This window comes from Chelonia mydas, chromosome 1 (genome assembly GCF_015237465.2).
Source record: "Chelonia mydas isolate rCheMyd1 chromosome 1, rCheMyd1.pri.v2, whole genome shotgun sequence".
NCBI classification, from domain to species: Eukaryota; Metazoa; Chordata; order Testudines; family Cheloniidae; genus Chelonia; species Chelonia mydas.
The window spans coordinates 338,481,481-338,508,469 of NC_057849.1; the positions used below are offsets into that span (position 1 = coordinate 338,481,481).

The following is a 26,989-nucleotide window of genomic DNA, read 5'->3' on the forward strand; positions in this document are numbered from 1 at the left end:
GCTCCTCCTCCTCATTTCCAAGGTGCTACATCATATTACAGACAGCGAGAAACAAACTAAATACTTTCCCAGATAAGCAACTGCTGTGGTAGCCACTAGGATGTTATGTGACAGTGAATGACAAGTGAGGGGTCCCTGAGCTGTGGTGTGGGACACATTAACAAAGAGTCCGAGTACTTTTGGTAGAAAAGATAAGTGCCGGGTTCTCCTTTCAACCTAAACCAGTTTTACAGCTGGTAACTCCACTCACTTTAGCGGAGTTGCTCCTGATCTTCCCCAGTGCAAGCAAGAAGAGAATAGGGATTTTTCTCTCTCCCTCTAGGGTTTTCTCAGAAACTGGCTGTTAAAATCATGTCAGAACTGAAGAGGAGGGAGAGGGAGCGAGAAGGTAATCAGAATGATGTGGTTTACAGATCCACCCTCACAACCTGCCATGGCCAGAAATGAATCTCGTTTCCTGCTGGAACCCCAGTTTTCCAGAGCTGTAAGGCATGTGGGCCTAGTTCTAACTGTCTGCAAGATACAGGACTGTAACACTGTGCCTGGCCCCTTGGTCTAACAGGGCTTTTTGGACCTTAATATAGTGAGTCCCAGATTGCAGGTCATTTGCTGTAAGACGAGCAGTCATGCTACCTTCTGCCGTGACGTTGCTAGGTCTCATAAAATAAGCAAGGTCTGTCTGTGCTAGTACTTGGATGGGAGATCTTCAAAAACCAACCAACAAACCACCTAGCTGCTGCGCTGAATGGTGCTGGTGACTCAGAGGGGGCCACTGTTCACTCAATATTGAGCGAGCTCCCCAGCATGCTATCGGAGGGCAGTGCGCCCCTGGAAGTATCATCTCGTAGATGAGATATAAATCCACGGTCCTGACCACTTCTGCGATGAAATTCTGGACCCAATCAAGTTAATGGCAAAACTCCAACAAACTTTAACAGAGGCAGGATTTCACCCCAGTCTTTAAAGCTCCGTCTGCACTTTCCCCAACCAACTTGGGTTGGTTAATGCTTGTTTTCTGACCATCTGCCTACTCTGGTAATTACAGTCTGCCTATCTTTAACTCCTGCACCAGTTTCAGCTGGATATGGTCTCTTGCCTTATTGGGTAGTATTGCTGTGTACTGTTAAGCAGTTGCCATTTTCCACCCCAGAAGTGATAGCATTTCAGTAGCTGGTGAAATCATTCCTGTGCCTACAGCTTGTCAAGCGCTCTGAGATCCCTGGGGTTAAAAGCTGCAGGGAAGTTGCTGTTGTAGCCAAGGACAACGGGGTGTTGTGTGTAAACGGGGGTACTCACACAGCGTACAGGCTGGTTCAGGGTTAGAATGATTGCTGAGTCGCTGGACGACTTCTGGTTCTCACAAATGAACTGAAAAAAAAAACAACCCAAGTCATTTCTGCATGGTGAAGGACAGCTGGTCGTTGGTGCAGCAGACTGATCAGAGACACAGGGTTGCAAACACTTCAATCAGTTCTGTAGCCTGTGTTAGGCAGGTCAGACTAGATGACCTAATGGTCCCTTCTGGCCTTAGAAGCCATGAATATGAATCAAGGGGCAGAGATGGCAAAGACCTGGCAGGTCTACGGGGCCCATCTCCCAACTCTTTATAGGTAAGCGTCCTGAACAGTCTGGGCACTTCTAACCAGGAAACTGTCATCTGACCTGTATTTGCTAGCATATGTGCCAAAACGGGCTTAGGACCTAGAGCGAGGGGTCAGGTGGAGAGATCTGGGTCTCACCAGCGTGTTCCTGCCAATAAGTGGTTGGAGTCCGACACTCCGTCACATGATTTATGAGGCCCACCCACTGTGAAAACAAACCCCCAAAACGTTTCCCTCTCCCTGCTTCCTGTTACCACGGCCCCCTCTCCTGTGCCTGATGCAGCTCACGTCCTAGCCTCATCATCTAATTTCTGTTGTTGTTTATAGCATGCCCAATTTCTAGAGCAAACAAAATGACCAGATATGGCCTCTGTCCAAAGCCATAACAATCTAATTCCTCTCCAAGTCAGTCAGGGCTGGATTCACAAAAGTACCTAGGTGCCTAAACCCCAGATTTAGAAACCTAAGTCCCAGTTTTGGGTCCATGGCAACCCTCAAAACTGCCGCTGAACCCAGGAGATGCCAATACTCCCTCAGCACCTGTGTTTGCTTTAAAAATTGCTGCCATGCCTATGTTCCTGCATCTGGGCCTCGGCATTGATGCCTCACTCTAGGCACCTGGACCCCTATCTCCCACTTAAACTCCAGAGCAATTCACAAACCGGGGGAAGACAGGCATTTGGCCATCTCTGTCATCTGTGGGGCCAATCCGAGAGGTGTGCTCAGAGATCACCTACCAGACTGGGCCCATCAGGTGAGTTCAGTGGAGTGAGGGGAAGAAAAAGAAGAGCTCCCACATAACAGCTGCAACAGGAGAGACTGAGGAAGCCCTACATCAGAGTATCTGGTAGCCTAGTAGTTAGTGGCACTCACCTGGGATGTGGGAGACCCCCCCATCCCCATTCTCCCACTCAGGCAGAGGGGGGACTTGAATTGGCGCGGGGGGGGGAGTCTCCCACATCCCAGGGGAGTGCTCCAACCACTGGGCTGAGTAGTGAGGGAGGCAGGACCTTTCCCTCTGCTGCTTGGCTTCTTGCAAAAACCGTAGATGGCTAACCCCACAGCTGGGACTCACAAGCGGAGCTAGGCACCTCCCTGCAGCCCAGACTTAGCTCCAACGCAGGGGCAGGGCTTTGAACCCCCCCCCCCGGTTGGCATCTCCCATTGGCCGGCTTAGGCGGCTCCGTGCCTTGCATGCTGGCTTTTGTGAATTACAGTCTAAGGCACCTGTCTGTCCCCATTCATTGTATAAGAGCCTGGGCACCTACCTCCTGCGATTTTCTCGGCACCGAGTCACTCGGTGTCACAAAGCCTAAGGACCTTTGTGAATCCAGCCCTCGCGCCCTCCATTATACTCCCCATCCCACCCCCCAGACGAGATGTTTTTCCTGATCAGCTTCCCAACAGTAGTCCTCCTTTGCCCCTATCTCCAAATCTATACACTGCGGGGGGGTCTGTCCATTCCTGTCTTGCGGGCTCATGTGTTTGTAGAGACTTCCCTTGCAAGAGATCACCCCCTGACGACAACAGAGATACATATGCAATGACACATGCCGTAAGGAACCCCTGACCTATGCATACATTGGGTGCTACTTTAAATGAATACGCTGTTTTAGGACTAAAACACAAGCCTCTGCTCCTTGAGCAGAAAGAGGGTCTCTATTTGCTGTCAGCAGCAGTAGTAGGGCTTGTATCTTTTCTGTGGTCCAGCCACCAGAGAGAGACCTGATCACACATATTGAACCTGGCACGTTCCAGTGCCATAAGGCTTGACAGTCTTAGGCCGCCCAAGAGGACTGAGCCTTTTCTTCTGCTGACTTTGGGCATGCCCACCTACACCCAGGCCCTTGTTACCTGACTTTTGGGCAGGGAGTCAGTGGGCTTGGATTCCCTGCCAGGAGTTGGAGTGTGGCGGCTCAGTGATGTGCTGGCTGTAATAGAGATCACAGTTCCAGAGCCTGAGGCTGGTGGTTGTGATACAACACCCGACCGCCGTGTGGTTGGAACTGCAACTTTCCCATGTTTGTAAATACTTTCCGTAGATGCCACAGGCTTCACTGACTGATGTCCATTCTGGGGGGTATGTTCCTTGTCCGCAGTAGCACCTGAGCCCCTTACTAGACATCAGAACACAAACAAACAAGACGTTGATCAGTTATAGCGAAGCCCGACCAAAATGCGAAGAGCAGACAGGCGCCACGAGGAGCGATGAACGGTGACCTGCAAAAGGAAGCTTTCGCCTAAACTTTACATGACATTTATTGGCGGCCCTACCTGTATCCTGAAGTTTTTTGTCTAGGAATTTCTCAGTGGTGTTTATTAAAAGAAAAGAAAAGGGGTGGGCAGGGTGGGGGCAGGTTAGAGCATACTGATATGTAAAAACTTGCTGTAGATTGTTATATTCCCTTGAGATGAAACCTCACCAGTCTGGGGCCCGAAGGCTGCCCTGCTTTATGCCAAGTTAAAGCCACTCTCTGAGAGGATCTGCCAGGGGCTGTGATGGGGGGAGGGTGCCAGCTGAATGCCCCCCATAAATCCCCCTTATAGAAGGATCTCGCTGATTTCTTCCAAGAGAAAACTGACAAAAATCATGACCTTCCCCGTCCCCTCAGCTCACCTCCCCTCCTACAACTCTCCTCCTTCTCCCCTGTCACAGACGCAGCAGTTTCTCATCTGTTCTCCTCTCCTAACCCCTTCACTTGCCCCAGTGGCCTCCTCCCACCTTATTTCCTGATCTCCCTCATGTCTAGGCTCATCCCCTCCCTTATGCTTCTCCTTAACCTCTCTCCTCCGACTCCTTCTCCTCACAACACAACCATGCTTTGGCCTCTCCATTTTTTTTTTTTTTTAAAAACCCACCACCTCTGTCCCCACTTGCTGCTCCAACTACTCCCCCCATTTCCCTTCTCCCTTTCATCATGAAGCTCATTTAATGCAGTGTCCACAGCTGCTGTCTGGAGTTTCTCTCCTTCCGTTCCATCCCAGACCCTCACCAGTCTGGCTTCTGCCCCTTGCAATCCACTGAACTCGCTCTTGACAAAGTCTCTAATGACCTGTTCTTAGCCAAAGCTCAGAACCAGTCAGTGCTCCATCCTCATCCTCCTGGAGCGGTCAGCTGCCTTCGACACAGTCAGTCCTGCTCTTCTTGAGATCTTGTCCTCCCTTGGCTTCCATGACTCTGTCCTCTCCTGGTTCTCTCTAATCACTCCTTCAGTGTGTCCCCCTCCGACTTTCTATGAGGGATCCACAAGGCTCTGTCCTGGGTCCTCTTCTCTTCTCCCTCTATCCTTATCCCTGGGTAATTTCATCCGTAAACACTAATTCAACCACCATCTCTATGCTCTCTACCTCTCTACTCCAGACCTGTCTCCTTCTACTCAGAATCAAATCTCAGCCTGCTTCTCTGACACCCTGTGGATGTCTAGCTTTCAGCCCAAGCTCAGCATGGCTAAAAGAACTCTTAAACTCTCCTGCAAAAAAAAAGGAAAATCTCCTCGTAACCTCCTCTCTTGATCACAGGCCTGTAACCTGGGCATCATCTTTGATTCAGATCTCTGTCTAGGTCCTCACATCCAGGCTATGTCTACAGCATGCCGATTCTTCGAAGAAGAACTACGTAAGTTCATGGAGGATAGGTCCATCAATGGCTATTAGCCAGGATGGGCAGGGATGGTGTCCCTAGCCTCTGTTTGCCAGCAGCTGGGAATGGGCGACAGGGGATGGATCACTTGATGATTACCTGTTCTGTTCACTCCCTCTGAAGCACCTGGCATTGGCCACTGTCGGAAGACAGGATACTGGGCTAGATGGACCTTTGGTCTAACCCAGTATGGCTGTTCTTATGTTCTTTCTGTATAACCTCTCTAAGATGCAGCTTTTTCTATCCATCCACACAACTAAAATTCTCATCCAGGCTCTCATCTTGATTAGAGCAACGTCCTTCATTCTGGCCTTGAAAAATACAACCTTGCCCCATTCGTATCCAGAATGCTTCTTCAATGATCGTTTTCCTAGTCCATTGTGTTGACCATGTTGCCCCTTTCTTGGCATACCTCCACTGCCTCCCCCTTCTCCATCATGTCATACATAAGCTGGTTTCCATGGCCTACTTGCTAAATTTTCAAACAAGCACAGACGGGGCCCTGGTAGGGACAAGCGAGGAATTCGGCCTCTATGCTCCATTTGGTCCTGAGCCTCTTTTGCTGAGGCTGTCAACAAGGGGGCCACCTGCTAGGGTGGCTTTTGTGATAGGGACCCCTGGCCATTGGACTCCGAGACACCAGGTGATCTCATGCAGGCCGCTGAACGGCTGCTGGGTGGCAGCGCCTGCAGCCATGGCCAAGCTGAACTCGACACGAACCCCGGACCTAACCTGGCCTGGAAAGACTCCATGACCCGTTTTCTATTCCGGAGTCAGCCAGCATTCCCCCAGCCTTCAAAGCCTACACACAGTCCTGCTCATACCTGTAATGGTTTCTGGTGTTTGGGGCTTCTGCGATGGAGACACGGCTGCCGGATCAGTGGCATCTCCAGAGCTGGGGATGTAAGCAGTGGTGGTAGGGCTCGGGGCAACAGCCATGGGAACAGCTGGGGTGGCCACGGAGCTGGGGACGGCTGCGGAGGTGGGGACATGGACAACTAGGACAGTCAGGGCGCTGGGGGCACGGACAGTGAGGGGTTCGGCAGTGGCGCTGACCACCGCTGCTGTGCCCTCAGAGGGAGCGCTAACTTTAGTAGGCGGGGTGTTGGTGTCAGCTGGGAGCAGAGTGTTGGCAGGGAGCAGAGTGCTTGCAGGAGTGCGGGATGGGACACCGGTGGGGGGTGGGGTGCCGGTGCCAGGCAAGGTTCCAGCATCAGTGGAGGATGGGGCGCTGGCACCACCTGGTGTACCAGAGGTGGTGGGGGGCAGGGCGCTGGCACCAGGCAGGGCCTTGGTGGAAGCTGAGGCAGTAGGCAGGACGCCAGTGGAGGGTGAGGTGTCAGCTTTGGTGGGGGTCAGGGTGTGAGTGGGGGTCGGGGCACCTGTAGCATCAGTTGGGGGTTGGCTGCCCTTGGAGGTGGCATTGGCAGACGGGGCACTTGTGGTGGAAAGAGCAGTCGTGCCTTCTTGTCCAGTTGCACCTCCTAAAAAACAAAGGGCCAAATGGTTACAAAATGAAAGGAAGGGTTTCCTGCCTTCCATCCAGCCCGCCCCTCCACCTGCTCTTCATATGCACCATGTCCAGCGCTGACACTTGTGTAAATAGCTAATGTGTGGGAACCAGCCCCTGCCCACTGCTGAGAACACTTGCTCAGCACTTCCCTGGCAGCCGCTATAGGACCAGCTCACTGTGTGGGATTTTCAGAAAATGCCCTAAGGAGCAGCGTGGCAGAGGGGAGGGCTGAGGATGAGGTAAGGAAAAGAAGTGAAGAAACCAGTCTAATGGGTACAAGTATCATAAATTGCATGGAACTTGGAGGGAGGAGCACAGATTGCAGGAGGGAAGATTTTGGAGGAGGCACCAGGAAGTCGGTCTGTGTGCACATGGCTGGAATGCTAGGTGCAGACACAGCATCTCTGTAAATAGTTCTTACTGAAGAGCCTGTTGAATTTTACAAGCGTTGAGCCCTTTCATATTACCACCTAGACTGTGGCACATGAAAAAACACGTAACAAGCCAATGGAGGAGCATGTGAGACTTGCCCCTGATACCAGGCAGGCTCCTTCCCTCTTGCCACCCCTCTGCATTTTGTTCCCACGTCACCTCCAACCCAATCTTCAAGAATACCCAGTTGAAGACTGAGTCTACAGAGAGGATCTGTGGCAGAGGGCAGCAGCGAGACAGCTCAAAATCACAAAAACCCAGTTCAGAGGGGTGGGCAAAAGAATAACACCAAAATTGATTTAAATTAACAAAAAAAAAAAAACAACCAAGCAGCAAACCAGACAGGATACCTTGCACAATATACATTCACCAATGGCTCCTGCAGGTGACCCATTCTCCTCTGCCAACCAGGGGTGCTGGAACAATTTCTATAGGGGAGGTGCTGAGAGCCCCTGAATCAAACTGTAAACCCTGTATATGATGGAAACCACGTCAAGCCAGGGGGTGCAGCAGCACTCCCAGCACCCCTCATTCCAGCACCTAGGTTTCCAACTGCCTGAGTCGGGTACGTCTACACTTCCAAGCTGGGGGTGTGATTCCCAGCTCACGTAGGCATACGCATGCCGAAAGCGGAGTGGAGCCGCGGTGATGCAAGGTGCTGGCCATGCCAAATACATAGGGGGTGGCTAGCTCTACTCACGCTGCCACGGATACAATGTATTTTTAGCACGCTAGCTAGGAATCGCACCCCCAACGATAAACACAGACATACCCTGACAGACTCTCCCCCAGCTGGAAGACCAGGGGTTTGATATGGAGAGAAAGGAAGTCCCCGCCTTAGGTCTCTACTTGAATGACAGCCCCCTTAGTCAATTGGCTTTACACTAGGCTCACACCCAGGTATTTTGCTGGCTTGGGTCTCACTAAAAGCCTCCCCACCAGTAAAATCGCCACCCTCCAAGCCATCAGTCCTGCTCATTCTCATCCTTGCACGGATTAGGGCCTGGGTTGAGTTCCCAGCTCGCCTGCTGAGTGTCCTTGGGCAAGTCACTTCACCTCCCTGTGCCACCTCTATTCCCCCTCCCAGCTTTCTGTCCGTCCTGTCTTGTCAGCATTTTGGGGCTGGGAGATTACGCGTATGTTAAGTGCCAAGCACAATGAGGTCCTGATCTCCGCTGGGGGCCTCTAGGTATCGCCATACATATTAAATAATAAGAATATGTTGGGGATCTGATTTCCCCCAAAGCTGTGGTTGTTGACCCTGCCAGAGCCAATCAGGTGTCCGCCTGGATCGCAAATAGCCTGTGTCCATGTCACCTCCAGCTGTAGCGATTTCATACCCTCCACCCCCTCACATGTTCCTCCACAGAGGGGAGCTTCCGTTAATTCATTCCCAGCCACAAAAATCTGCAACCTGTGACTTTTCCTGGATGGATGAGAGCTGCAGTTCTCACTCCTCCTGCCCATCCTACGTATCCAGGCTCCCTCGCACAGGGACAGCAGGCTCAAGAAGGACACGGGCTGGAATGTAAGCAGTGGAATTCCCCCCCCCCCCCCCCACCACCCCCTTTGTTGCAGCTGATATCAAAAGGCATAACAGAGACAGAGAGAGAAAGAGAGAGAGAGAGAGTGGAGACCAAGATCTCCCGCCCACCCAGAGCCCCTGGCAGGAGTGATCTATCTATATAAGAGGCACCTGTTAGGTGGGACCGTCAACCCTGACAAAAGGCCATTGTTTCAGCACAAACTCTGTAATGCAGTCATGGGATGGTGAGGAGCCTTGGGAAGCCCCTTGTTAAACACCCCTCCCCCCAGAATTCATCAGAAGGTGGGGGTGATTTTTTTTTTAAACCTCTGATGGAGCTCAGCTCAGCCCTGGCATCTGCCCAACCCGCCCCACCCCCGTCCAAGGACAACTTATCTCTGGGCCTCAGGCAGATTCTTCTGAAGAGCAATTTTTGGCGGCTGGAATGGAGCAGATGCCCTAAATGGTACGCAGGTCCTTAAGCTTCCAGGGGAGAGGGAAGTCCTCAACCCCGTCACTCCTCCCCATCTCAGCTGACACACACCATGTCCTGGGCTGTATTTTCAATACACTCATGTTGCCAGCGAAGTGCAGCTTAGGCTAAGCCTTGGCTAGAAAGACCAACCAGTGGCTGAGTCCTTGCCACTGGTAGGAAGCCAGCGTGTCCATACCCACGTTTGCTCTAATTTACTTTTTGCCATCCGTCTATTGGAGAAAGTTATCCTGATGCCCAGCAGGGGCAAGGAAGCTCCTATCACTGTCAGCTCAACTAATGGACTGCCAGGGAGGACGCATCTCACTGCTACTATGCTAACAGGTTAAACAGTTCTCCTGCTGCTGTTTCACAGACACTGCTAAGGGGGCCAGGCTGGACATTTCGGGGTGGTAGCATCAGGGTGAGGTTAGTAACACCCCATTAACAGGACTTCCATCTCTTGTAGCATGCCAGGGAAAACTAAGAGATACCCCGTTAGTCCCCAGGTTTGTTGGAAGACAGTATCTTGGAGGTGGAATCGTCATGGCAGCTTAACAATAGTTGCGAGAAATCCAAATCCTGAAAGCAAAGGCATGTGGCATGGGACGCTTTGAAAAGGCTATTAAAAATTCACACACACGCAGCAGTTTGAGGTTAAATAGTCTGGGAGGAATAAGTGCCCTGAATAAAAGCATAACATGATCATGTCAGTGTGCATGTGAGATCATTTGTCTCCCTCGAGGGAAGTCTTAGCGTGGATAAGAGTCTCTTACCGAATGCTAGCAACAGGAGTTACCCCCTCACAGCAAATGAGGTGGGTCTCTGGTTGCAATGCTGAAAGTGCCAAGTTCAGCCCTCGCTGATGACTGAGCCTGATTCTCCGTTGCCCCGTGTCTTGTGTAGTCATTCATGGCAGCACAAAGTGGATGTGAAACGCTTCTGTTCTGAACTGATCGGACTTGGTGGTGGTGTGAATGACCATCTGAGCGGCTGGGCAATGGAGAACCTGCATCTCTGAGCTTCATGTTGTCAGGGCTTGTTCCATTTATCCAAACCCAACAGAGGTCATTGATTGATGATTACATCATTGATTGGTGTAAATTGGCATAGCTAAACTAAGGTCAACAGAGTGATGCTAATTTACACCAACTGAGGATCTGGCCCAGAGTTTTAAAACTGAAGCTCTGGGGGAGGAGGGGGAGGAGGAGAAACTGTGGCAGGATTTATTCGGAAAGGGCCCCCGGCTCCGGGCGAGGGAAGAGGCGGGTCCCCGGCTCTGGGAAGAGGTAGGCCCCTGGCTCCGGGCACGGGAAGAGAAAAAAAACACACCAGAGCAAAGCACCTAGAAAAGGAACGTCCCGCCCCTAATGCCATCTAAAGCCACCCCCCTCCTCCTCGCAGCTCCTGCTGCTACGTTCTTTCCCCATCCAAGCCCTTTGATTTCCTCTCTCTGTAACTCTCCCTCCCCCCAGTCACCTCGTCGAAAGAGCTCAGATTGGCTCCAAGTCTATTAATAGTGGGAAAAGGAAACACAGAAGAATAACCTAGGAAATTGTGGGCGACACACCCCACTCAGCCTGTCAAGCAGGCAGAGTCCCACTCACAGCGTTGCTGGCCAAGAGCCCCTGCTTCTCTTGAGACCTGATGGGAGACCGAGGGGCATGAGGCCGTGCGGTTAGTGGGAGGGGAGAGACAAACTGGGGCTGAACAGGCCTTTGGAAATGCCTGTTTCTCCTTTGCAGCCTTTCCTGCTTCAATAAGGGCAAAGGGTTGACGTCATTAAGGGGAAGATGGGATTTGGAAACCCAGCATTTACAGGGGAGGGAGCATAGCCTAGAACAGGGGGGTGGGAGTCAAGAGTCTTCAATTCTTTCCCTTTCATCATGCAAGATCCCACAGTGCTTTGCAAACATTACTTACAAAGAGCCATTCCACCTGCCACTGAATGGCAGCCACCCTGGGCAGCAGCTGTGCTGGGAAGTGAGGAAGAACATAATCTCCAATTGAAACCGGGAGGGAAATTAGACAGAACATAAATTACTCATACTGGAATGTGGTCAGGGCACCAGGGCAAGCGCTCCAACTGCTGACTAACGTGAGTCAGGATATTTACTGATCACATGCGGGCAGGACCGCAGTTTTATGGCATTGTAGAAAGATGGCATATCCAGCACAGCGCCCCCTATGGACCTGCCAGCACACTGGTCACAGTAGTTATATTAGTCATGCTCTAAGCCAGTGACACTCAGACTGAGGCTCGGGAGCCGCAAGTGGCTCTTTAATGTGTCTCCTGCGGCTCTTTGCAGCACATGACATTAAAACACGGTGTGATATAATTATTAACGAATCAGGATGCTTTCACTATGTTAATAACCAATTGTAGCTGATAAAAGAATAATACCTGGTCAGTCATTTTGCCGTGGCTCTTTGAGGTAATGTTGATCGCTACTTTGGTTCCTGAGTATCATGGCTCTAAGCCAAACGATGGGGTAACAGCGCAGACAATAACCCAGTGCCATTTACCCCATAGAAAAGCAGGTGTCCACATGACAAAAAAACACTCACTAATTGGCATTAATTGATCCCTTTGCGGCTGACCTCACGAGAGGGTTAAGAGGTGGAGAATGAACTGATCCCCTCACCTCTTCTACTTTGCCCCAAAGAGAAATCACAGCATGTGAGGTCCTCCAAGCAATGATACTTGGCAACACACAGCAAGCACTGTCAAAGCACTTTACAGACAGTAGTTCATCTGTCCAATTATTGCATTGTACAATATTAAAGACAGGGCCTGGCACCCAGATAGAATGAGAAGTACAACATCTCTGGAAAGGAAGCTACCATGCTTGGATTCAGATTTAGTGCAATGGGGCCTGCTTTCTGTAGGGGGGGGGGGGTCTGTTTACCCACCCCACCCCACGACAAGGACTCATTGATGCGGACCTGGCTTTTGAGTCGGAGCTGTTTAGAGCTAGTGTTTGAGCGACACAGAGACAATCAAATCAAGGCAATAAAACATGCTGTGTCGTCTCTGCTATCAGACAGGAACAAGTCCAATGCTTGTGCCCAGAAGGCCCCACCTGATAAACCCTGACTGTCTGAATCAAGGGAGAGATAAAGGCAGGGCATTCTTCCGATCCTGAAGCGTCCTGTTCTTATCGCCCCAGTTCAGATGGAGAGCTGGTAAGGGCTCTCAGTGGTCGGATTTCAACGGGCACGAGCTGCAGAGACCGTCTCCCTTCCTTTTGCCCACCCCCTTCAACAGGTTGATGGATGCTCCAGGCCACCATGCCGCCGCGGGAATGATTTAAACCAATGATGTCCACAATCATGAGAAGGGACATTTACCCACAGGCAGCAGCCGCATGGCCAGCCCTCCCCAATCAATCTCCACATGTGAAAACAGAGAAGAGACGCTTCCAAGAGGGTGGCCTTGTGAGTCAGGCACTCAGAGGGCTTCAGGTCCCAGCCCTGCCACTGACTTCTCCCATGAGCTTAGGAAAGTCACTTTGTCTCCCAGTACCTCAGTTCCCATCTGCAAAATGGGGCTAAGCATCCTTCCTTGCTCCTGGCATCTGTCCTGTCTGTTTGCACCGCACGCTCTTGGGAAGCCTGGACTGTCTCTCGCCACGTGTTCGTACAGTCCTTAGCACAGTGAGCTACTGTAAACCAACATCAGGGTTAAATCTAGCCCCTTGCAGCGGGCGAGACTAAATGACCCTTCTAGCCCTATGATTCTACAGTCAACAGCGATGTCTCTGCTAGGATGGGCTGGGAATTTTAGTCTCTGTCATCCGGCAACTGCAACAAGGGGCTGGCTTGTGATGGTGGGTTTTGTTGGGTGAACATGTGGGCCCTAAACTAGACTTGGGCCCTCAGCTTGTTTGACAGAGGGTCACAGCGTGGACAGAGCCTGGTGCCGGGAGCCACGAACTCCACTTTATGAGTTGTGTGTGGCACTGGGCAACTCAAATTCAGCGTATTTTAGCTTCCCTCTGTGTAAAATGGGGATCATAATAGCTCAGGGATGCTGGGTGACCTGATGCGTTCATGTTTATGCAGCACCTTGAGTTTATAAAGCACTGTGTAAGTGCAAACTATTTTTATCGCCACCAAACCCCTATCAGACGGCAGGGACTTTGGTCACCACCCAAGCTGGACTGCATTCAGGCCACTGACCTAGAGCTAAAAGCCCATCACTGATTCCCCGAGCCAAACACTGCTCCAAAAGAAATAGACTTTACACCTTCAGCCAGACATTTCCCCTCATCGCACCAATTCTCTGGTACTTCTGGACAACTTCCTCTGTGGGAGAAGTGTTCCTAGCTTCCCGCGTCCCCTTCACACAGAGTCTGCTTAGTGTGGCAATAGCTCTGACCAACAGGTCCTATGAAAACCACCCAGCACCCAGGGGGCAGGGACAGCAGTTGTAGGCGGAGGAAGGACAGCCCACTCCTAAAGGCTGTAGCCTAGACTTAGAAACCCTGGGCTGGAGTCGTTGCTCCACTACAACTCAGTGTGACCTTGGGTGAGTCAACTCTTCCCTCTGGGTCAGCTTCTCCAATGGGAACAGCGCTTCCCTGCCTTGCAGGAGTACTGTGAGGTGCTCGTGTACTAGGCTGATGGGGTACCTCAGCCCAGGCCATTTAAAGGTAATCCTGCTTTTACATTTTCAAAATATTGGGGGCGGTGTGCCTATCTTGGCTTTTCTGCGCCTAGGAAAGCTGGCTCCCTCCCTCCCCCCAAAAAGGCAATTTAATTTTCTTTAATATCAAGCTTGACCTTCCTCCGATTTCGCTACAGTCAGGTGATTGTTAACGGAAAATGGAGCCCTTCGCTCTTTGGTTGTGGATTCAAATCCTGCCTGTCACAGGGTGACACTGACCCTTTAAAAGGGAGCAGGGCCGGTGCACCTGTGACTGGTCAGCTGACCCCAGCTGAGCTTTGAAAGAGGGCACCTGGGTTTAGAGAGAGACTCTGTCTGACTGATGGAGGGAAAGCCTGGGTGAGACCCGCTGAGAGCCAGCCAGGAAAGCGGCACAGAAAGAGGGGGGGGGGGGCATGTGGCTCTCACTGCCTCCTCCATGGGAGCCCTAGAGAGCAGGAATGCCTGAGTTCCCTTCCCCACCCTGGGTATGCAGGTGTAGCAAGACTGCCAGAGTGCGCCGGGAGGGGGTGCAGAAGGGCAGGGAAAGCCCTGGGAGCTGTAGCCTGGGGCAAGTTGAGGAACTGGGTTTTTGTTGACCTAGCCTAAGTTTGGACAATATAACTGCATGAAAGAGCCTGTGGATCTGGCAGTGAGGCTTTAGCAAGCTGGGGGCAGGTCCCTGCCTTGTGACATGTCCCAGATGGGAAGGGACTGGACAGGATCATCCTCAGACGGCTATTCAATCACCTGTGGGTCTCAGTTCAGATGCTGATGGACAAGGGTTGCAAGAAGTGTCTCACCTGGCCCCCTTGATGGCAGCCTCAGCAGCATGACCAAGGAATGAACCTCAGGTCAGAGCTGAGGGACACTGGGGGGATAATGTGATGGGAGCTTGCCCAGATGCTGCCCTATAGATAAATACAGGACTTTCAGGTCCAGTGCTGTGACTCCAGGGCCTTTCCCCAGTACTCCCATGTGCATTCTGCACTTAAAATGTCAAATTAAGTGGGGAAGAGGCAAAAATCAATAGCCTCATCTACAAAGAGGGTTTTTTGTAGCCTCATCTACAGAGTTCTTCATGTGATTGCTAAATAGGAAAACACACACACACACACACCCCTACCCCCCCACCATTCTACATCTCAACCCCCATGTCATTTAGGAAATTCTTTTAAAGCTTCTACTGTGCTGTGATTCGATTTCGGAGTTGATCAAGCTTCTCCCCATTCCAGCCCATCACCATTCCCAGGCTGCTAAACTAAACAGCGAGGGACCCTGCGAAGGACCCCAGAATAAAAACCCTGTCTACCTAAAACTGCACCACTCAGGAAATGACAGAGGAAAGGCTGGGACCGGAAAAGCAGGGAATGCAGGCCAACAAACCAGCATGTCCCTACTGAGCCTCCTGTTCTCACTGCAGCTCCATAAAGACAAGAGACCCAGGCTTGAAACCCTTGTGAGGGCTTGTCATTTTAGGGGGGTTTCCCCCATGGAAACAAAGCGGTGCCAACCTCTCATAATTTCATAGAGTCTGAGGCCAGAAGAGACAATTTTGGGTTGGCCTTCAGCAGTGGTTCTCAACCCGGGATACGTGTACTCCTGGGAGTACGCAGAGGTCTTCCAGGGGGTACATCAACTCATCTAGATATTTGCCTAGTTTTACAACAGGCTACATAGAAAGCACTAGCGAAGTCAGGACAAACTAAAATTTCATGCAGATAATGTAAGTACAATATTTATATTCCAATTGATTTATTTGATAATTACATGGTTAAAAAATGAGAAAATCAGCAATTTGTCAGTAAGAGTGTGCTGTGATGCTTTTGTATTTTATATCTGATTTTGGAAGCAAGTAGTTTTTAAGCGAGGTGAAACTTGAGGGTGCACAAGTCAAATCAGACTCCTGAAAGGGGTACAGTAGTCTGGAAAGGTTGAGAGTCATGGGATCAGATGACCCTGGCATCTACGATTAGATCATATAGTTAATCAGGGCTGGTGCTGATGCACTGTATCCCCGTTTCAAACTGGTGCAAAATATCCCTCATGTAAACAAGCCCTCCGAGGAGTTTTGCCATGTAATGAGCTCTGAAACCCTTGGATTCCTGCAAGTGCTACACGGGGGCCAATGAGAGAGTTTCCAAGTAAACCAAAACATTATTGAGAACTTAGATCAGAAAAAAAGAGCTACGGCACCAGAGTAGAGCCGGGCTACCTCCACCACCCAGGTTCACTCTACAGTAATCATGAGTCAGGCCCCCAAAATCAGGAGATCGGCACTACAGTGATACAAATAATAAAACTGCCTCGGCTCCACAGGCCAACTACGTCAGCCTCATTGCCTCTTCCTGCCCCAAGCTTAACAGAGACCAGCCACAGGGGAAGAGGCAATTGGGTTTGTGCCTTGCTCAGTAGCAATAGGTTATGCTGCGGGCAGGCAGACAGGCAAAGTGGTAGGAAAATCTGTGCTAAGCATGCAGACGCCAGGGTCACACGCTCATAGGCCTGTGTTTGTCCAGTAGCAACCTGGCCACCAGTTTGCATTCTGGGGTGTCACACCAAACTGGGCCTCTCCGGAAATCTGACCCTCTTTCTCCAATCCCACTCACTGTATGACGGAGCTTCTTCACGATACACAAGAAAGGCCTGAAAGGTTGATCTGTTTAAAAATGAGGCCGTTGGGTGAGTTTTTCTGCTTGGTTTTATGTTAGAAAGTGAACTCCTCTCTACCCTGCTTTGCCTAGAGGACTCTATGGAAGACCGAAGATGTAGGACATCCAGAGTCACCATGGAGGCCTGGCCAGATTAACTGAGATGGGAAGCAATTTTCATTCAGACTGGCTGAAATGCCAAGTTCTACCCCAATTTGCAATCCCTGCAAACTCAGGGTTTGTTTCTGCGAACACCTATTTAACTCAAACGCCTGGGAGGAAAGGTCTCTTTGTTAAGGATTCTGCACTCTGTAATTAACGCTGGCATTTCCTGGCTCGAGTGTTGAAACAGTGGTCTCAATGTCACATTAACAGATTGTGCTGTGTTTTAATTTCCTGGTTTGTTTTTCTAAAGAATGGTACTTCAGCTTTGTACCTGCAGAGACCTACTCCTACATTCAGATAAAAAGACCAAGTCTGGTCTCACTCCTCATTGACACCAGGGTAACTCACTGAACTCAACCCTCAGGTGGGCCAAGTTTATATTCAGCCACGCTAAGGAAGGTGGCTCTACCTTTCCTCTCTCCAAATCCTGGGCCAACTCCTGACTGAAACAGCCCCTAACAGACTTTAGAGCAGCTGCTGGGTTGCTTTAAGTTACATAACCTACAGCTAGAGGCGGAGGCAGGTAAGTGCAATATGCTCTGTCCTAACCCCTCCCTGTACCTAGCCTTGAGAGTGGGAGGTGGGGGGTCAGCCAGCCAGCTATGCCTGCTTTTGGCTGCCTCTTTAGGGAAACTCCCAACCATCCTACTGCTGTCTCAAGAAGCAAGGCAGCTGGGGCACAGGATTGAGCCCAGTGGAGTTCCATTAATGTAAGCGAATGGAGGATCTGGCTTGGAGAGTATACTGTATATTCCTGTACCCAGGATGTAACTAGCTGGATGGGATGGGGAAATGCAGGGCTGTACAAACCTACCTGTACAGCACGCATTTTTCCTGTCCTTCCCCTGTATTCAAGTCTTCCATGTACTTCCCTCCCACTTGCCATGAGGTTCTTCCTAAGGGACTAGTTCATCCTAAAGGACATTTACGACTCACATGCCAAGGAGAGATTCCAAGGGTGAGTTTGTACACCGAGTGCCTCTCCTACCATGCACTATCCCAAAGTGCTTTACACTGCAATAGGCACTGGCAGAACTGAGACCATGGAAGAAAACACAGCAACACAAAGCCCACGTGCAGCTTGGGAGGTTAGACCAAGAGGGACGGAGGAGGTAATGGCACTGGAATTAGCACGGACTCCCTTTCAAAAGTCATCCTGGACTCTGAACAGCAGTCACTGCAGAAAGGCAGAGGGGACCTCTGCTTAACGGCTCATCTGTGAGACGAGGGAACAATAGGGAAAATAAATAAAGGGAATTGGGGCCTAGGATGGAATTTCTGCCCAGAGCGAAGGAGCGAGATCCAGCTTCAACTCCCTACGGTGACTAAGGCAGACCACGGAGCTGAACCCACATCACAGGCAAGTGCCCCAGCCACTGGGCTATTGGCTGGGCAGGTGGGTGTGTCTGTTTCTCTCTCTCCCTCTCTCTCTCTCTGTGAAAAATTTCAAAAGGTCTCACCCGAAACCTCAGAATTTTTCACAAAACGGAATTCTTCATTTTCAATCAGCGCTGGAAAACAACAGTGCAGGAAACGTCACACGCTGGGACTGGCTTCATACAGGAAGCGTTGTCTGTAGGTGTCCCATATTCAGTGTTGCTGATGTCCAGTATTTACAGTGGGTGCAGGGGAGGCAAGACGTTTGTACGAGGCCTGGCATGAAGGAGAGCTGAGCTCCAGCACACGGACGAGGAGGAAATGACCACACACAGCTCGAGAGTTACAATACACACATAAGGGGAGCACAGCGGTGCCCTATCGCCAGTAGCGCAAACACAGAAAAAATAAAGGCGGGGGGGGGGGAAGGGGGGAGAACTTCACTGAGATTAGCAGATCCTGGCGTGGAATAATACCCTGGTGCTCCAACCCACTTGTCCTCTGAGCCGAGCATGTGTAGGTAACTCTGTGTGCAAGCCCGACGCTTTGTACCCCCCTTCCCCGTAGATTTATGGGCAGGGATCGCTCCCCAGCAGTGGCTGTTCCCTTCAAAACTCCCAGCTGCCTGATCATATCGCACAAGAGGAAAAGGAGAAGAGCCTGGACCTAGAGCGCCATAGGCACGTAAAACGCCCGCTGACGTGTCTGGACGAAATTCAGCAGGGACCTAAATGCTGAGGTGAGCTACACATCCACCATCAGCTGGCCAGTATGCAGGTGTCAGTGACAAAGCCAGGTCACTTTGCAGTGGTTTGGCATCCAGGGGACCTGACTCTCCCCTGCCTTGCTCTTCCTGTACTTGCTTTGCTCCCACCCTCATCCCACCCCCAGCGCCGCTGATGGGGAAGGGGTGGTGCGAGGGCGGGGGCTCCGGGGGAAGGAGTGGTGCGAGGGGGCGGGGCCACGGTTAAGGTGACGGTGCCCCTCCCCCCCACTTTTAGGGACCTTCTGTCACCCCGGCTGAGGGAAGGGAGGTACAAGGGGCCTGACCTGCATACACAAATACACACTTTGCCTCTGACGAAGGGTGCCGTCATCCCCAGCTAGAGCCATTCAGCCCTTTATCCCGCCACACCCACCGTCTGTCTTTATTTTAAGCCCTGATGAATGACGCTGGCCACCCTAGCGTTCTCACACTGATCTCATCCATCTTCCTGGTGAACGCTGATGTCAACGGGTGGAGTACATGGACTTCAATGGAGTTATGCTGGTTTACCCCAGCCAAGGGCCCTGTCCCTACGTGAGACTTCACCTTCGCTTTTCTCTTCTACAAATTACGCACAATAGTTCTGTGCTTTCCCCAGCCTTCAGCTATGGCCAGAAAATGCTTTCGTAGCCTTCTCCCTGCAGGAGGGCTTGAATGGCAGACATTTCTGCCTTCCCCTCTCATCTTTGACGGCACATGCGGCTTGCTAACTCGGGTCCTGCAGGAAGTGGCGTGGGTGCTCTGTCCCCTGAGTCAGGTCCTAAGGCAGAGGGTGTTGTCATGCCCACAATGTCTTTTGGAGTTAAAAATCAAACCGACCTTCTTTGGTCATTAAAACTCCATGGCACTTCCACAACACTAAGGAAGTCCTGTGATTAAGAGGCAGGAGCTCTGGCCAAATTCGAATGGTGGTGTATTTACTTTAAATTCCTGTAGTTCCGACTGGAGCCAGAACAACTCACTTCCTGCCCTGCACTGTTGCGTAGTGCTGCGGGGTACACTGTTAAAAAGCTGCTGTGCTCTACCCCAGAAGGGGCCGCATTTCGGTGGTGGGTGCAGTGATTAATAAAGATACATAGCGAGACAGAGATCGTAGGAACTACATCTGATCAGCGTCTCTGTGCAAAGTGATCATTTCAAAGTACCTCAAAGGCTCTCAGGCAAATGTCGTTCTTTTCCGAGTAAAATACCAGCTCTGCTAGGCCACCTACTTTTGCTGCAGTCACTTGAGACAGGTTTCACAGCAGAGAGTTTAAGAAGCTCTTGGGGATATGCTAGGACTAAAGGTGTTCTACCCGAACGTAAACTCCTATGCCTGACCCTGCAGCCAAACATCAATGGGAGCTTTGCTTGCTTGGGTCCACAGGATCAGGCCCTTTGCTACAGTCACATTGTTTAATGACCTTTAGTAGCTGGGGGTTACTCAGCCAGAAGCCTGGAGATTTCCTGTTAATGTCTCAAAGAGGGCTGTACATTTCCGTGCAGTCTTTTGTCTGTGGATGCTATTTATGGTCCCACCTTTTTGCCTGTAGTCCCCCACCCACCACTCCTTTGCAGTGGGCTTACCCGGTCCGTTTTGTTAGCTATATATTTAAAGGCTATGCATGCTGAACCTTCAGGCATTGACAGGACACAGTTGGCTTGGCAAGAGACCATTCTTTAGGTGGGGAAGAGTGTAGGAAGGGAAGGACACAGCTAACTCTCCCTCCTATTCAAAACTATTTAAAGACTGTCTGGCACAAAAGTCCCTTCCCAATGAATGGCTCCAGTGACCATCTCGCTTTAAATCTGCGTAATCAGATCAACTTCTATTGTTGGCAAATGCATAATGGCTTCATTATTTAACTCTTGTGATAGACGTTCCAGAAATAGGAAACCCCTATTCGTTTATTTCGGTAAAAAGGAGCACTTGGACCAGTGTTCTGTTTGAGGAAGAGCTTCTGTTCTCCCCCCTTGTTGACATAATACAGGTCTCAGAGATGGATGAGACCTCGTGTAAGAGATGACCTTACCCAGCATACTGTCAATGCAGAATTCTTTCCTATGGTTTATCTGTGATACTGGTAAACCAAGTGCAGCTCTGGCCAAGGCCATAGGCGTTAGCTAAGAACTGAAGAATCATAGAATATCAGGGTTGGAAGGGACCTCAGGAGGTCATCTAGTCCAACCCCCTGCTCAAAGCAGGAACAATCCCCAACTAAATCATCCCAGCCAGGGCTTTGTCAAGCCTGACCTTAAAAACTTCTAAGGAAAGAGATTCTACCACCTCCCTAGGTAACACATTCCAGTGTTTCACCACCCTCCTAGTGAAAAAGTTTTTCCTAATATCCAACCTAAACCTCCCCCACTGCAACCTGAGACCATTATTCCTTGTCCTGTCCTCTTCTACCACTGAGAATAGTCTAGAACCATCCTCTCTGGAACCACCTCTCAGGTAGTTGAAAGCAGCTATCAAATCCCCCCTCATTCTTCTCTTCTGCAGACTAAACAATCCCAGTTCCCTCAGCCTCTCCTCATAAGTCATGTGTTCCAGACCCCTAATCATTTTTGTTGCCCTTCGCTGGACTCTCTCCAATTTATCCACATCCTTCTTGTAGTGTGGGGCCCAAAACTGGACACAGTACTCCAGATGAGGCCTCACCAATGCCGAATAGAGGGGGGCGATCATGTCCCTCGATCTGCTCGCTATGCCCCTACTCATACAACCCAAAATGCCATTGGCCTTCTTGGCAACAAGGGCACACTGCTGACTCATATCCAGCTTCTCATCCACTGTCACCCCTAGGTGCTTTTCCGCAGAACTGCTGCCTAGCCATTCGGTCCCTAGTCTGTAGCGGTGCATTGGGTTCTTCCGTCCTAAGTGCAGGACCCTGCACTTACCCTTATTGAACCTCATCAGATTTCTTTTGGCCCAAACCTCCAATTTGTCTAGGTCCCTCTGTATCCTATCCCTGCCCTCCAGCGTATCTACCACTCCTCCTAGTTTAGTATCATCCGCAAATTTGCTGAGAGTGCAATCACAGAACTCATAGACGGAATCCAAACCAGTTCACCTCTATGTTAGTTTTGTTCAAAATAGGGATTAGTCTTATAAGAATGTATTTAGTATTAAGACTCTACAAAACGCTTGTAAATTGCTGCATGCACTAATCTCAGTCCTCATCCTCCATGGAAACCTGCACAACACTTTCAAAAGACGAGCCTGGGAGCTCCAATTTCATAACTGCTAGACACTAAAAATCATGGGCTGAACCGAGGGCAGGTCTACACGCAAAACGCTGCAGTTTTGCCGCTGTAGCACTTCAGTGAAGACGCTTCTCCCGTTGGCGCAGTTAATCCACCTCCGTGAGAGGCAGTAGCCTTCCCATCCACATAGCGCCGTCTACACTGTGGGATGCAACGGCATAACTGTGTTGCTCAGGAATGTGGACTTATTACAACTGTCTATAACCCACTTGGCCCCTCTTTTTGTGCTGTGGCTGCAGAGATGTTAACAAGCCACTCTACCTTGAATGGTCTCTTAAGAGAGTGGTTCTCAACCAGGGGTACATGTACCCCTGGGGGTACGCAGAGGAATTCCAGGGAGTACCTCAGCTCATCTAGATATTTGCCTAGTTTTACAACAGGCTACATAAAAAGCACTGGCAAAGTCAGTACAAACTAGAATTTCATACAGACGATGACTTTATACTGCTCTATATACAGTACACTGAAATGTAAGTACAATATTTATATTCCAGTTGATTTATTTGATAATTGCACAGTAAAAAATGAGAAAGTGAGCAATTTTTTGGTAATAGTGTGCTATGACACTTTTGTATTTTTATGTCTGATTTTGTAAGCAAGTAGCTTTTAAATGAGGTGAAACCTGGGGGTACACAAGACAAATCAGACTTCTGAAAGGGATAGAGTAGTCTGGAAAGGTTGAGAGCCACTGTCTTAGAATATACGCTGTTTGTGCTAAACAATCTGTTCCACCTTGCATTTAGCAGTGATGCTCAGAGTCCCTTTCCCAGACCTGAAGAAAAGTTGGTCCAATAAATGATGTTATCTCACCCACCTTTTCTCTTTAATCCCATTCATAATGCCTATATTCCAGACTATAAGGAAATACGTACATTTTGCATTATAACTTTGAAAATCTTTGTTCTGAACTTGTGAACCCAGGTACGGGAATCATCCCTGCTGCCCATTCAGGAGGCCTACCAAGATTCAGGCTTTGTCTACACTGCACTTTTGTCAGTAAAACTTTTGTCGGTCGGGGCGTGAAAAAAAAAAAAAAAACCACACCCCTGACTGACATAAGTTTTGCCGCAAAAGTGCTGCCATGTCAGCAGGAGGAGCTCAGCAGCTACATGGGAAGGTCTGTAGTGTAGACATAGCCTAAATGGGCCATTATTCACACCCCTGAGGGACATAAGTTATACCAAAGTAAGTGGCAGTGCAGGCCTGGCCTTAATGTAAAAGCTAAAACAGGGTCACAAGAGAACTTTTCATCTCTTTGCTGTTTGAACTGTCACAGGTCCAGAGACTCTAAACTGAAGCAAGAGATCCCCTAGGGTTATCCCTGGGTTTGCCCTGATACAGTTTGCAGACATGCCAACTCTTCCAAATTAATCGCCAGAGATGCAATTTCTAAGTAAAATTAAGCCCAACTCATGATCTTGTGATAGAACTCTCAAATGTTAGGATTTTTTTTTTTCAGCAGCTGGTCTCTCGCTCTCAGCCCCAGTCCGGGGGGAAGGTGGGGGCCTCCCACTCTCAGCCCCAGTCTCTGTGTGTGGTGGGGGGGCTGCAGCTCTCAGCCCCAGTCTGGTGGGGGGGGCTCCCACTCTCAGCCACAGCCCCAGGGGAGGTGGGGCTGCCCCTGTAAGCCCTAAGGCTCCTCTGCCAGCCTGAAAAGTGGGAGAGGGGACCCCACTTCAGCCCCCAAGACTTGGGGACTGTGAAGAACCCTTAGAGGATCAGAGGTGAGGCAGGGAGGGCTGAACTATGGCCTGGGGACTGCAGGGGGCTGAAATGAGGGGTGTGGGGGACTCTATTGATGATGGGTTCGGAGCAGATGGGGCAGTGCTGGGAGGGTGAACAGAGGGCGGGGGGGGGTCAATGGGTCAGGGGGGCTGAACTGATGGTGTGGTGATGATGGGGGCTGGGGGACTGAACTGAGGGGACTGGGGGCTGAATTGACAGAGGTTGGGTGAGGACAGAACTGATTGCTGGGCAGGAGATGGGCAGATGTGGGGGTGAGCGCTCCTGCAGCAGGGGCCAGAATCATCTTATCCAGTATATGTGGGAGAGCGGGTGACACTTACATGCACAGACATTGGGGATGGGCAGGGGGACTTCAAATATCAAGAGATTGACCCAAAAAATACAATATCATCTTTTTAGAATCTCATTGATTTTTGAGAGTCCGACACGATTTTTGATCACCTAGAATTGGCAATACGGATTTTGAATTAACATATCACTACAACTCTGTCACTCTTAGGATTTATGTTTGCTTGAACCTGTAAATAACTCATTTCTTCTTCCTAGTTAATAAACCTTTCGATAGTTTATTACAGGATTGGCTACAGGGGTGGTCTTTGGTGTAAGATCTTGGGTACCAAGTGATTGGTCTCTTAGGACTGGGAGCAACCTGAATATGTTGTGATTTTTGGCATAAGTGACCATTTATCACTAAGTTCAACTTGCCTCAGTAGCAAGATAAACTAGAGAGCCCAAGGGGACTGTCTGTGACTCTGGGGTAAGACTGATATAGTGATCTAGGAGTTCACGTTACTGGGTTGGTGAAATCTTATTACAGAACATACCACAAGTTTGGGGTGTCTGCCCTGTTTTTGACAGTCTGCCCTGAGGTAGGCACTCGTGGTCATGAAGCACTCCAGACAGCGTGACATTATCCAGTGTTTTCTCCAGTCTATGTACAAATAACACAAATGAAGGGGCAACCGCCACCTTCCCCACAAGAGCAAGGATGGTCTTGTGGTAAAGGCACTGAACTAGGGTTTGGGTTCAGTTCCCAACTCTGCCACAAAACTCCTGTAAGGCCTTGGGTAAGTCACTTAACCTCTCTCCGTGTATCCCGGTGCCCCATCAGTACAAGGGGGGGATAACGTCCTGTTTAATTAGACTGTAAGAGTATGGGGGCAGGAACTGTCTCTCATTGCGTGTTTGTATAGCACCTGACACAATGGGGCCTCAATCTTGGTTAGGTGCTACTGAAATACAAATAATTAATAAACACTCTCTTGGGTCACGTGACAGATGCAGTGCTTTGGAATATTTCTAAGATTATTATGGCAACTTTATAAATGTTGGCTGTATCTTGATGGGCTGGCTGGGGATTGTATTCTTGGCTTGATGGGCAAGTGACAGTCGTGGGGAGTAATTACTGCAAATCCCTAATGCTGAAACAAGGCAGGTCGCAGTCTGTGGAAGTTCTGTCCCACGAGGAAAAAGCAGAGATTGGTTTGACTTGGTTCAAAAGGCCTGTCAGAGAAAGAACTTGAAACTGTCTAAAATATCCACCCTGACCAGCTAAGAGGGTCACTCACACTCAATCCAAGATCTGACATGAAACTGTGACCAAGAGAGACGGGTCTGTAACTCCTATCAGGGTCTCCATGTGGAAGAGGGATGACTGCCTGGTACACTAGACATATATTGTTTAAAGAGGTTTTCTTTGTAAGACTTTTGTTCTGAATAAATAGTACTTTGGTTTATGAAGACTGGCCAGCCACTGGTTAACCCTGTCATTGCCCTAGAGAGACCAGGACTGCAGGTGCTGAGCTGAAGTCAGACCCACACAGATCATCATAGTCAACAGCAGGAGTTTGCAGCCTAAGTCCCTGGTTTGGAGAGAGAGGTCCCCACCCCAAGAAAGGTGATGGCTAAAAGCCTGAGACCTAAATCTCAGAGGGGTCACAAAGCGGTCAGAGAGGGGCAGTTAACGCAGGAACTGTGACAGGAGACTACTGCATTTGGGTAGATCCCATCCTCCCAAACAATTGCTCCCCTCCCGTGCTTTGAACACCCTACAAAGAAGCTGCACTGTGCTTTAGGCTGTGACAGCAGCCTTGGTAAACAGAGACCCAGAATACTCATGCTCAGCTGGACCTGATCAGCAGTAGCAATGTGCAGAGTGAAACCTGTTTTAAGCAACCACTTAAAGGATTAAGAAAAACTGGGTCCCTAACAGAGGTGGGGTCCTAATAAATGTGGCTCAAAATTGTACTCCGTGCATTTGGGGATACTCTGGGGTGTCCCTTTTGGGCAGGTTTACTGCACTGTATATTAATTATAATAATCCCCAGCTCTCATGTAATGCTTTTCATCAGTAGTTCTCAAAGCGATTTACAAAGAAGGTCAACATCATTATCCATATTTTACATATGAAGCACCTTTCATCCAAGAATCTCAAAGTACTTTACAAAGACGGGTAAGTGCTAGAAGTTGGGTGACTTGCCAAAGGTCACACCAAGATCAGTGGCAGAAGTGAGTATAAAACCCAGGAGCCTAGAATCACACAGGTTCTTGCTTTGAACAGCCTCTGCCTCTTGATTCCTTTCACCTCCCCTGCAAGAGGTGCAGAGAGGGGCTTCGAGCTGAGACAAGCCAGAGGTACAGCCATGAGCGGGTTCCTTTCTGACTCATCTGATTGGTCTGCTGCCTATAGACCACGAGGGTCTTGGTTTGGGTTGGGGTTGCACAACAGGGAAGGAGGAAGAGGCTTCTCACTAATTCTTTGCCCATCAACAGGCCAGAATAATGGCCCAATAAAAATGCTGAATCATCTACCAAGATAGATCCTACCCCGGAATCAGCCATTGTTTTAATTATTCAATTAACTGTGACTCTGACAAGGTGGAGGAACCTCAAATAAGACTTCGCTGCTGTGTTTGGCTCGTGAAGGGCATCACCCTTCCAGCCAGCCTGTCCTGTTGTCATGAGTCAGAGGAATGAAATTTACAGGGCTACTGAGCACCGCAGTTGGGAAAGATTCTAGGCACTCGCGTTCGTGAGGGAATCCAGCACCCAGGTTTAGTGCTCGGGGGTTCCTGGGCAGATGCTGGACTTTAATGGTGCAGTTTTGAGCTGCGAGATTCTCGCTTTCGTGGAAGATGGAGGGCTTAGCATCACTCCCCCCCAATATAAAATGAGATCTAGACGCAGCTCACAGGGGGCTCAGGTAGT

The 26,989-nt window shown here is 50.0% G+C and overlaps 1 protein-coding gene across 6 annotated transcripts in view; it reads right to left on the reverse strand.

The window, feature by feature from the left end:
• Positions 1-26,989, reverse strand: part of PODXL (podocalyxin like) — a 97,562-nt gene that overhangs the window by 31,251 nt on the left and 39,322 nt on the right. For all 6 annotated transcript variants that reach the window (XM_043520828.1, XM_043520804.1, XM_037889369.2 and 3 more), the window contains 3 exons: positions 6,066-6,725; positions 3,456-3,718; positions 1,297-1,368 (listed from right to left, as the gene is read on the reverse strand). In XM_043520828.1, the coding sequence (XP_043376763.1) occupies positions 1,297-1,368; positions 3,456-3,718; positions 6,066-6,725 (995 nt within the window). The remainder of the gene's footprint in view (positions 1-1,296; positions 1,369-3,455; positions 3,719-6,065; positions 6,726-26,989) is intronic.